The sequence below is a fragment of the Rhinolophus hipposideros genome (genome assembly GCF_964194185.1).
Source record: "Rhinolophus hipposideros genome assembly, chromosome: 6".
Lineage (NCBI taxonomy): Eukaryota > Metazoa > Chordata > Mammalia > Chiroptera > Rhinolophidae > Rhinolophus > Rhinolophus hipposideros.
In genome coordinates, this window is record NC_138052.1 from 94,869,310 (window position 1) to 94,881,451 (window position 12,142).

General features: G+C 43.6%; 1 protein-coding gene across 2 annotated transcripts in view; it reads left to right on the forward strand.

Moving 5' to 3' along the window:
• DIS3L2 (DIS3 like 3'-5' exoribonuclease 2) overlaps nucleotides 1-12,142 on the forward strand; it is a 307,560-nt gene that overhangs the window by 124,744 nt on the left and 170,674 nt on the right. For both annotated transcript variants that reach the window (XM_081051782.1, XM_081051783.1), the window contains exons 7-8: nucleotides 6,098-6,198; nucleotides 7,877-8,124. In XM_081051782.1, coding sequence (XP_080907908.1) covers nucleotides 6,098-6,198; nucleotides 7,877-8,124 — 349 coding nt within the window. The remainder of the gene's footprint in view (nucleotides 1-6,097; nucleotides 6,199-7,876; nucleotides 8,125-12,142) is intronic.

Consider the following 12,142-nt stretch of genomic DNA (forward strand, 5'->3'; position numbering starts at 1 on the left):
ACCCTCTTCGATTGCCTGACCACTCTTCCTGTGCTGGCTCATGGCTCATTTGTCTGTAGCAATGGCTCTTCCATTTTAGAGTGAATCAGAATCAGAATCAGAGTGTCCTGGAGACCTTGTCTAGCTGACTGCTGGGCCCTAGCCCCCAAGGTTCTGAGTCAGTAAGGCTGGCTGGGGCCTGAGATTTTGCAGTCCTAAGAATTTCTAGGTGATGTCTTGAGGCTCCTGGTCAAGGAACATACTTTGAGAACTTATGATATAAGGAAATGAGGCAGTTTTCCCATTCCTTACTCTACCCATATAACCTCCCCCATCTCCAGTTCCCCCTTAGCAGCTGACTAATCTTGTCAGTTTTTGCAAATAGAATTTAAAAAAAAACCCCGAAACTTAGATACATCAAAATGAAACTATAGAAAACCAAGCCAAGAGAATGGTCAGTCTATTGCTCCTTATTTTCAAAGAAGCAACAGACTGACCATTGACTTCTCATCAAATGTAATTCTAATCCTGTTATACTCAAAATTTTCAATGGCTTTCCATCCCTAAAATATAAAAGACATGCTCTTCAGCATCTGAGGCCTTTCGTGATCTGGTACCTGCAGCTTGTTGAAACACACAAACCTTCCTCCTCCTCGTTTACTCTTGATGCTGTACCTTTGCATGCGCTCCTCCCGTCCCGGAATGCTCCCCACCCCCAGCCCTCTTGCCAGCTCTCACTCAGCCTTCCCATTTGCAGCTTGGGGCTGCCCTGCCAGACTGCCTGGCTCCCTTCTTACTGCCTTTGGGTACACTGCTTGCCAGCTGTCATCAACACCGAGTACTTTCAATGTTTGTATTCATCTTTGTCTCATTTCTAGCACACGAGCTCTCTGAGGACAGAGGGTCATTTGCCGTGCCTGACAATCCGTAGACACTTAGGACCTTCACTAGGTCAACTCCGGCATTTCCGTGGGGACCATCACCACTTACAGAGTATCTTGATGTAGGTTTTCTTGGCTCTTCCCATGGTTCTTGCTCTGATTTCTTGTGTGTGTGGAGAACAGGTCACCACGGCGAGCACCAGGGTCCCTGCATGTTGTCATTGACTGGCTCTGCCTTGTCATCGCTCCCATTTCCTTGATGAAACTATAGGAGGAAGTTGTGGTATGGACCTCAAATGAGGTCACATATGTAAACACTGTCACAACTCTCTGGCACCACACACTTTCATTAGCTTTATTTCAGAATGGGGATTTTGTAAAGAAGAGATTTCATGGGTGCCCCTGAGCCTCGGCCCTGGCAGAGCTGGATGTGGGGTCCCAGAACAGTCACTCTCACTCACTCTGCCTGGCAGACCTGCAACACAGCAAATGACTATAACATGAACACCTGCCTCGTGACGACTTGTGTCGTCGTTTCTACAGTTCCCTGGAATGAGGGGCCCATCAAAGAAGTTTTCCTGGTTGATTGATTTTGAGAGATTGGAAGGGAAATATTCTTATTTATTTTAAAAATTGCGGTTTTCCTTGTGTTCTCATTGGAAATTTTTCTGGTCCTTTATGCGAAAATGGAAAACGCTTAGATTCGTCAGAGTTTGTCACTCTTTTCATTGGATAGGTTGAAACACCTTTTTGCCCAGTTCCTTTTCTCTTCACATTGTCCCCACTTAGCGTCACAGTCTAATCATCTGAAAACCTTTTGATGTGTTTGTGAAGTGTTGAGAATTATCAGACTTGTCAGTTTATTGTTTATGTATGAGAAGGCCAAATCCGGTCATTGTTTTTACCAAAACAAGGTGTTGGGTTTGCACTTGATATATGTAAGTGGCAATGACATTTTATTTTTTAAATGTTTAAAACTTCTATTTTAAACATTTAAAAAACAATCTGTAGAAAAAGATTAGGATCTCACTGGAGTTTTCTTCCTAGAGTGTGTCTAGGGGGAAAATAATGAACACTTTTATTAGTAGCCTGTCTAGTTTTCAGAAAATTCTTTTAGATGAAGAATTTTGGTAATCAGTTCTTTCTTGAACTTTTAAAAGGGACCATGGAATGCCTTTGGTATGGCAAAGCGGAGGCTGTGAGGACGCATCACCTTTACCCTGTTGAGCTCTGCCAGCTGCTCTGCCCAGTATAGTAATTTCATCATGGTGTTACTGTCCTGTCGCGGAATTCTTCCTGATGTTCAATCCAAAGCTCTTTAAATTTAAGCCCATTTTTCGTATGCTAAGTCATTCATAGTGATGGACACACACTTGGCAGCATCCTTCTCAGAAATCTCTCTCAAATCTTCCCTCTGTTCTCTCTCACTGCTGCTGTCTTAATTCAGATTCTGATTGTCTCACCTGGACCGTGACCCCAGCTTCCTAAACCTCTGCTACTACAATTGCCTTCATACTCCCGAGCGCTACCAGATTCATAGCTTAAAACCTCTGTGTCCCTTGCCTTTATAATACTTTCTAGGGTAGTGTCCAAGCTTGTCAGTTTCATCATCTGGCTCTGTGTGACAGAACGTATGTTCTGCTGAGAAGGGCCCTAAATCCTAAAATACCAGTGGCTTAAACAAGAAAGAAATTCATTTCTATCTCACATAAAAAAAAGGCCAGAGGCAGGCAGGCCAGGGCTTGCGGGATAGTTCTAGCCTTCAGCCCATTCTGTTGTGCTGCGCTGCATATGGAAAGCACCCATGTCCTGTGGCCTCTAGGACCGAGATGAGTACGTACTTGAGGGCCATCACATCCACATTCTAGCTGGCAAGAAGGAAGAAAGAGGGAAGTCTGTCCTCTGTCCTGTGAGGATGCTTCTTGGAAGTAACTTACAACACTGTAACCTGCATCTGATTGGCTAAAATGAGACGTATAGGCTATGCTTAGTTGCAAGAAGCCTGAGGAATATAGTCTGTTAGCTAGTATATCTGGCTAAAAATTGGAGTTCTTGTTACTAGGAAAGAAGAGAACAGATAATTGGGTAGTAACGGCAGTCTCTGCCACAGGACCTGTCCCACCTCTCTGCCAGCCTTGTTCCTCTCCCCGTGCCGGCCCCTTCCCCCCATCCCTTGTGTCCTCAACCTGTTAGTCACTACAATAAATCTCTTACTAGGCCTCGACAGTGTCAGGCGCTTTCACAGCTCTGGGCCTTTGCACGAGCGCTGGCCTTTACCTGAACCCCCCTTAACTTCCTTGTCCCTCTTCAGATCATCTGTACATCCTTAACATTACAGTGACAGCGGCACTTCCTTAACAGTGACAGCGGCAGCACATTACTTCTTTCTAAAGTACATAGCAGCTTCCTAAACTTAGTAGTTGAACAGACATGGGATTGAGCTCTTCTCTGCGGCTTCGGCTTGAAAGAATTAATTTGAAAGTTCTCAGCATGAAAACTGGTTTTAAAACCACAGCCCAGATCTCTCTTTTTGTGTTCCAGACCTTCATGTTGAACTGCTTCCCAACATTATCGCTCGAAGGTTTCACAGGTGGCCTCTCCAATAGAACCAGCTCCGAAATAGAACTCTTGATTTTCACTTCCTTCTCTCGTCTTTTCCTGTGCCGGTAATGATGCTGGAAAGCTGGAAATAGTCCTTCGCTTGTCATATCTAATAATCCTAAACTCGCATATCTAATTAACACCAAAGTCTGTTAGTTCAACTCCAAAATAGGTCTTCAACTGATCCTTTTAATACCATCTCCAGTGCCTGCATCTGAGCGCTGTCCTCCCATGTCTGGACTTGTGCAGTGGCTCTTAACTGGTATCAGCCTGCTCTGACCTCACCTTGCGCAGTGTCACGTTCTGCACAAAATTCTGGGCCCGCTTCCCGTTGCTCAAAGGTCCCACCTGACTTGACTCCTGTCTGCTGTTCACCCTCGTCTCTTGTCATGCCCATTCTTGCCCACTGTGCTCCAGCAGCCACATGGTCTTCTTTCTGTTCCTCGACTGTGCCCAGCACCTCCCACCTCTGCCCCTTCCCTGGTGCCATTCCCCACCCTCTGGTCCCCTTCTTCACTCCTGCGTACACCATCCTCATGTCACAGCTTAAATGCCGCTTCCACACAGGACCTTGACCTCTCAATCTAAATCATATGTCCTTGCGTCGTCTTCCTGAGGGACCGTTCTTTCCTTCCTAGCATGGATCATGATTTGTAACTTTGTGTTTATTGATTGCTTGTTGGTTGTTACTCCCACATTAAGGTATATGTTCCAGAAGGGCTGGGATCGTATTTCTTTTATTCACCGCTGAATCCTCAATGCCCTGTGCTCAGTAAATACACATGGAATAAGTGAATAAATAAGTGATCTTGTGATTAAACAGTGCAGTAGATTCTCTCATTAAATTGGCAACTTTGTCTTCAGTGTGGTAAGATGTAGTTGTGGGAAACCTATTAAGGTGATTCACCTTTCTAACCTGGCATTGTGTTTCTTCACATGTATTGAACATATCTGTGATGCTCACCCCCAGGGCTGTAAACTTAGTTGAATTTGTTAGTTCAACTCCAAAATGCATCTGTGTCTGAACAAAGCCTTATTTCTGCCAGGACGGGCTTATAACACAGAACCTGAGAAGGTGATGTTAAGGTGTGCTATCTTTGCAACTGAAGTCTTGCTTGTTGTTGGGATAGAATTTACAGCAACAATCAGAAGATGGAGCCATCGGTGACCATCACAGAAAGCTGTATGCCCAAAATTTGGGCTGCCCTGGAAAAACCCTCACTGCCCTGTAGTGACAGCCAGCTCTTGAGACCAAAACTGAGATATCTCAGTAGAGGGTACTTATTACTGGTCATTCCAGCCTCCCCATCTTGTTCTGTAGAACACTCTGGCAAATATGCTACAGAACAGATCGACAACTTGTGTGATTTGTTTTCTCCCTAAGAGTATGAGAGATGTTGTTCGGAAGCATCCGATGATTTGGGAATCCTGGACTATGGTCTAAAATAAAAGATGAGCTTGGATGATGTCCCTCTTTTACTGATGGACAGGGTAATCAACAATGGGAAAGTTTTCCTTGGTTTTTTTTTTTTCGGAAAACAATGGGAATTCTGCTTTTTGTGGGCACTATGGTTGGTATATTTCAGCATAGATGGAAAAGCAAACGGTTGATCATTCTAAGCCTCAGGGAGGTCAGATCATGGCAGCATTGCCAGACGACGGCCAGCATGGTGAAAGTTGGCTTTAAGCTGAGCCTTTGCTAAGAGGCAGCCGGTCCTGAAAAGGATTTGTTTCTTTATTTTGGCCTTGGTGATGTCTAAATGATAAGTGCACGTCTCTCTTAGCTCATTGGAGTGGGTCCCACATGAGTTGTTCGTGACCCTTAGAATCAAGAAACTCCAGTATAGTTAGTTGGCTAAGAATATTTTGTGGTGTGAGGGAAATCTAATGTAACATATGAAAATACAAAATATTACATGTTCAAAAGTGTGTAATTTGCTGTTTTTGTTCATGAGTGGTTTTAATACTTCTGGTACAGAGCCTGACTCTTTATTGGGGAGATGTGGTTTCAGTTTCTTGGGTGAATGTGCGTTTTATAAGTTTTTTAAGAAAGGAAATTAAACATTAAAAGACTTTAAGTACTTTATATAATGTCGCTAAGAAAAGCCAGGAAAATCGGGGTTGGCATTTTTATTTATTTATTTATTTAATAAATATAACCTATTTCCCACCATTTTGTTTGTTATGGCTGGTACCAAAGTACTTTTAAAAGTTAACATTTATTTTGATTTTGTTTTATTTCAGTCGATGTGCATAATACATCAACCTCTATCTATTCTGCATTATGAGCAGGGGCAATATTTAACATCCAGTTTTTTGGCATTTTTGTCACATGGGCCCTTTAGTTTAATTCCACATAGTTTATGCTGTGCACCTGCATGATGTTTATTATATGAATAACGTTAAATAGGTACAATGTGGCCTGCCGAGTGTGCGCATTAATACAACTTGGTGATGGGATTCACCTTCCAAGTCCCCTAAGCACTGTGGGCCTGGGTTCCTGTTTCCATAAAAATCATAGTTTGGGGTAAATGGCATTCAAGAATCCTTGTAGCTCTGAATTAAAAACCCCATGATCTGTATGCCTAATAGATATGCATCTAACGGATTTCCTCTTTTTTCTGTTTTTAATTTAGGGAAAGAGGATGTTGGTGCCCCAGTTACAAAAGATGAGAGCACCTCCGTGGCACAGGACATAAGAGCTTTACCAGAGAAGTCACTGCAAAGATCAGCAAAGGTCACTGCCTTCAGATTTTCTCTATTTCTTCAAATGGCCGTCACCTGAGCTCCCTGTCACAGCTCTCATGCGATGGATTCACTCAGGACTGTAGTTGGTCAGTGAATCAGAAAAGTCAGTGGAAGCAGGGTTTCATAAAAAGTGAATCTTTTGTATCTTTAAACACTTACACATGTATTCATTCACCTGTCTTTGGATGAAGTGCCAAGGCCTTTTCTTTGTATGTGGGTGTTTTTATTGAAGTTCTGCATTATCTTTTTCTGCTTAAACCACACTTGTAATGTGATAGTTACGATTTCCAGTGTGGGTTAATTAAAGTGAGGGAGAATTTAGGTACTGGTGAAGCAGTATGAATGTAGACTCCTAGAGTTTTATAGTTCTTTACTGCAATGTTTTTTTATTGTTGGCATGCCCATATCTAACTCAAAAGTATGCTTTTGAAAAGTCTTTTTCAGTTTTTCCAAAGTATTTAATTTAGTTATCATATTAGAAACAAAAACATTTGCTTTTGTACCCTGTTTTTGTTGTTTTGCATAATCCCATTTTCTTTTTTAATTATGTGGGTTAGTGGCATATTCAGATATGGGATCAAACACAGCTAACCCCAGCTAGCAGCTCGTGGTGGCAGAAGCGGTGTCCGGGCAAAGAATGAAGTGACATAGTGGCACGGGGCTTCCTCTCCCAGAGGCCTCAGCCATGGGCTTAACCTGGCAGTGAGGAGAGCAGCTCCTGTATGGTAACAAAGGAATTTCTAAATCACATTGTGTGTATGTTACCCCGTTGCCCTGATATCTAGCACTTTATTCTAATAAGTATTTTGAATACTAACCATAAGCCGGGCAGCACGCTGGGTGTGGCATATTATACTGAATGGAGAGCCTGTGGGCGAGTTCTGGCTCACACACTTGTGTTTTGTTTGACTTGTGCAGTATTTTCAAATTTTGACTTGGTAGCTTACATTAAAAAAATGGGAGTGTTCTCATAAAACAATTAGACTTCTGGCTTCTCTTGATCAAACAAAACGCCCGACAACATGGGGCCACATTCTTAAGTGACTTGAGTCAGAACTGAGCAGAGGCAGCCCTCTGTAGACGGAACTTGTGTTCTGTCATGGGCTACTGTCCCCCAATGGTGCCCTCTTTCTGGCTGGTTTTTGGATTTTCGGATACTTTCTTAATGAATTCAAACTAAAATTACAAGGCAAAACAGCCCTTAGATGTGAAACGTAGCTGTGGTAATGTCATTATTGTGACGACCAATGTATGAGTCACAAGTAACGTCAAGCTGCTTTCTACACTTTTCATGCTGTCATACTTAAGCAAGAAGCAAGGGATTCTGGTTCAGACAAGATGACATAGACTCCTTTCTCCTTGCTCTTCCCCACTAAGTACAACTCTAAACCCTGGAAAATAAAAAGCGACAACTGAAGGAGAACTCTGAAAGGTGAAAAGAGGAAGGCAAGCTAGTTAGTTAGAGACTTCACGCCTGGAGGGGCAATGTAGTAGCAGGGGAGCTCATCCCGCACCCCCAACAACAAAAATATAGATTCCTTAGTCCCCGAGCTTCACTGAGAGGCACTTCGTTTTGACCCGCAAACAGCGTCCTGGTTGCTGGCTTCTCCCAGCGATTGCCCTGTCCTGTGGATAAGCCGCCCTGACTCTGTCTGTGGTGTCTGCAGGTGGTTTACATCGTGGAGAAAAAGCATTCTCGAGCAGCAATGGGCTTCCTCAAACTCCTGGCTGATAAGAACAGCGAACTGTTCCGGAAATACGCCCTGTTTTCGCCCTCGGACCACCGAGTACCTAGAATATACGTGCCTCTCAAGGACTGTCCCCAGGACTTTGTGACACGGTCTAAAGATTACGCCAGCACCCTGTTCATCTGCCGCATCGTGGACTGGAAGGAGGACAGCAGCTTTGCCCTGGGGTAGGTGGTCGGGGGGTGGGGGGGCGGAGCACAGAAGCAGGCAGAGCTTGGGGTACGGGCCTCGAGGTAAACCTTCCTTTTGTGTAGTTTAATTATTATTTCTTTATTAAAGCATGGGTCCTGGTTTTTAAGGTTTTTACCTGCCATCTGTAGGTTTCTTGAATTGCCAGGCATTTACCTTTTTTTATTTGTTTTTTGACATAAAATATAAGCATGCTGAGCCTCTGCTTATTTTCTGTCATGTCACGAATCCCATTTGTACTTGTGAACTGCAGACGATTCATCACGTCAAACAATCAGACCCCTCTTTTCAGACACTAGTATTAAAATATGCAAAATTCCAGGTATATTCAGGGGACCCCAGCCTCCCATGTTTTAAATATGAAAATGAAGATATGTTTGAATGATGTGCTTTTTTGGTGCTGATCTTCAGAGGTTTCACTTCTGGCATTAAAAACTAAATTACCCTACTGTCAGCAGGAAAAGGGTACCATGTTTTTGTGGAAGCTGTTGGAAACCAATCTTACTTACAACATAGATTATGTAGTCACAGAGCATCCTGGATAGCCACTTTATTTTGAGCTGAAGAAACTGCTGGCCCCAACTGTTTGATCAAATGCTGTGCCTATTTTCTTCTTACAGTTGGTATTCACGTTGAAAGAAAAGCAATATTGTTTCAGCTAAATCTTTAGCTCTTTATTATTGATGGTGTCTGGTTTATGTTTCACAGGAAATGAAAAGAAAGGCACACAAGCTAGAAAAGAGTTTGTTCTGACACTTTTAGTCTAGTTTGGTGACTTGCGGTGACTTGCGTGTTGCAAGTCATCTAACTTGTACAGGATGGACCCCCAGGAATGTTCGGTGGATGTGAATGCCCGCACTGAATGAATGGCTACAATGTGCCGCTTCTATCAGGTGTTTTCTACGCTTAGCCTCTTACACCTAGTGAAGCAAGCCACATCAGATCTGCATGTCACACCTGATGCAACTGAAAAAAGCGTGTCCTGAGCCGCTCTTTCAGTGACACGGCAATCAGGGTGATTTACAGGATATCCTCTCAGAGCCACTCAGGAGCATGTGCACTTTTTTTTTTTACTCGAGTGGTGTAATTGGAATGTCATCATTTTTAAGCCTAACTGGCTATCCAAAAATGACGTCAACCCCTTGAGCGCTAAATAGCCCTTCTCAGAGGCCCGTCAGTTTCTCACCATTAACTCACATGGCCCGATAATGGGTGTGTCACCTGGCCTCTGTTGATTGTGCCCACCACAGTCTGCTTGGCAGTGGAAAGACTCACACCACAGCAGGAAATCCAGCCTTGTCTTTTATCTGCCTTTCTGTCATGTCCCATTGTGTACACGCGATAGGACTACTTCCTTAATTTTCAACTTGTACGGGTGTAGTCAGGAAACCTGCAGGGTGTGAGGCTCTCTTACTACTTGAATGGCCTCGCAGGTTCCTTTTTGTTACAGCTGACTCTTTACAGAGGGGCAGTAGACTTGGGGGGCAGTTATTACCTTTTGAGGGGTGTAGATGTCTAATCATCATGTTGTTTTGTGCACCTGAAACTAACATAAAAAAATTAAGTTTAATTAAAAATAAAAAACTCTTTTCTTGTGGATAAAGTCCAGTCATAACTGAAAAAGGAGCCAGGCCTTTGAAGCAACAAGGACATTTGCTGAATCTAAAGAAAGACTATTTAAAAATAATAACAGATATTAATCACATAATTTTCAAACTAAAAAAAAATTGAGGATTCTAATACTTAGATGGAAAACTGTGCTAACCTTTTCTCAACCTTTATAGTAAATAAAGTCATTAAAAGTTATCTTTTATGGAAATATGCCTTTTAAAATCTTTGTGAAAAGAGAAAATTTGTCTTAAGAAATAAAATGTGGCAGGTTCTCCGACGACGTCCGTCTCACAGGGGGTGCGGGCTGCAGCTGTTGCGCTTGGTGCTGGTCGCCTTGCCGTTTGTTTCTGTGTCAGTGGCTGATCTTTAGAAACTGAGGTCACTGTTTGCCAGTTAGCACATGCTGTGCTGTGACGGCCTGGGGTTTCCTCTCTGGTCTCTGGTTGTGACCAGGAGCTCACGGAAAGGTAGCGCTTGCTATGGGTTGAATGTGTGTGGTTGGCTTCCGCAGAAACTGTGCCTCAAAACCAAGTTCAGCCGAAGACGCTGTCTTCCTGTCCCTACACTCTACCCTTAAAAGTATTAGACGTCTTCTGTCTAATTGCTGCTAATTCAAGTCCAAAGCCATTTACTTCTGTAGTTACATTCAGTTCTCGAGACACATGTTAATCAACTGTGTGTGAATCACTGAGAAACAGAAAGGCAAACAAACGATGGTTTCTTTATTCAAAGAAATTAGAGCCTAATGCTGAAGGACTTGCACATAAATGTGACAGGATTCATTTGATTCTAAGAAATGGAATCGACTTGAGCTGATGTAAGTAAAAATGGTGATTAATATAAGAAACTGGTAGTTCTCCTGAAACCCAGGGCCGGAAGTACAGGCAGGTCTCAGGAGGAACTAAGAACGAACAAGGCGGCAGAGGTGTCACAGCCTGTCCCTTAACCACGCTGACCAGCCAGCCAGCACGTAGTGTCTTTACCCCTTTCTGCATGTGAGCTTCTGCATGATCCTGCTTCTCTCTACACGGTAGCCACCTACGTGCTCCAAAGTGGCCCTGCTGTGCAGCACATGCGAAGTGTAGACCACAATACAGAATTGCTAGGGTAGGAAATCTGATCGGTCCAGCTGGAGACAGTCATTTGCCCTGGTCAGTAGTTTTCACCAGAGGTAACGGTCCCAGGTCCCACAATCTACTGCCCTGTTACCGGGGACTGGGAGGCTCCCGCCTCTGGGAAGGAGTATGGATAAAGCAGATGGATTAAATGGCCTGTCTCTTTGAGCTCTAACTCTCGTAAAAAACAATGTTCTAAGTTCTTCCATAGGAACAAAATAATTTTCTGGAAGTTTAGAGGAGGTGCATGAAGGGGGAAATCCAGGATTCTTTCTTGGAAAATGGAAGCCTCTTTGCTAAAAGATCCTTCAGACTAAGAGTTGAGAGTGGGTAAGAAAGGACAAGACTGGAAGCAAGCGGTCATAGTAGGCAATAAGAAGAGACGGGGAGAACCTGAAGTAAAGGAGTTGCAGTGAAGGAAACAAAGGGAAGGAAAAGATTCAGGGGAGATGAAGGGCAATTCTCCCAGACATGCTAGCCGATTCGAAATGGGGCATAAAGGAGAAAGACAGAATCTTGGGTGACCTTACAGGCTGCCGACTGGGTGACGGGGTAGGTGGTGGTGGCGTTTACCCATGATTCTCTGAGAGCAAACTCAGCCCCTCAGTTCCCTTCACTTATGCCTCATTGCTTGCCGTTTCGCAAGCTCAGTGGCTTTGTTCATAGCTCCAAACTTTTGCACACTACACTTCCTTTCCCAGCAGTGGCTTTCTCCTCTCCCCAGAGTTTGTTTAGTGAAACACCCAACTTTTAAACTTAACTTCGTTGTCCACTTGAAAAACATTCCCTGACTGGGAGTCCTCCCTCCCGGGTGCTTGCGTAGTTTCTAATAAACCATTGTTCTAGCTCTCGTCTGTTTCTATTGTAATGCTTATACGAGTTAATACCTTGGGCACGAGCTCCTTTAGGAAAAGGGTACTCAGTGAACGTTTGCTGGTTGGTCAGATGGGTAAATGAAGATGATTTGATGACCCCGGGGTCTTCAGCCATGTTAACCAGGAAGACGTTGCCTCATATCAAACACAGGAGAAGGCGTTTGGAACAGTAAGTGATGAGAACCAAGGTTCTCCTTCACAGTCAACACTTGATAACAACATACAGCCAGTATATAAACCCAAACGTAGAATCTTTAACACAAAGATTCAATAGAATGTATACATTAATAAAATCTCTCCAATTTCAGTAGCTTTGGAAGGGGCCTTAAGGCGGCCATCAAAGTTGGTGCCCCCTTTGGTGTAAGCATTGCTTCTCCAGCCTCCACTTCAGGGGA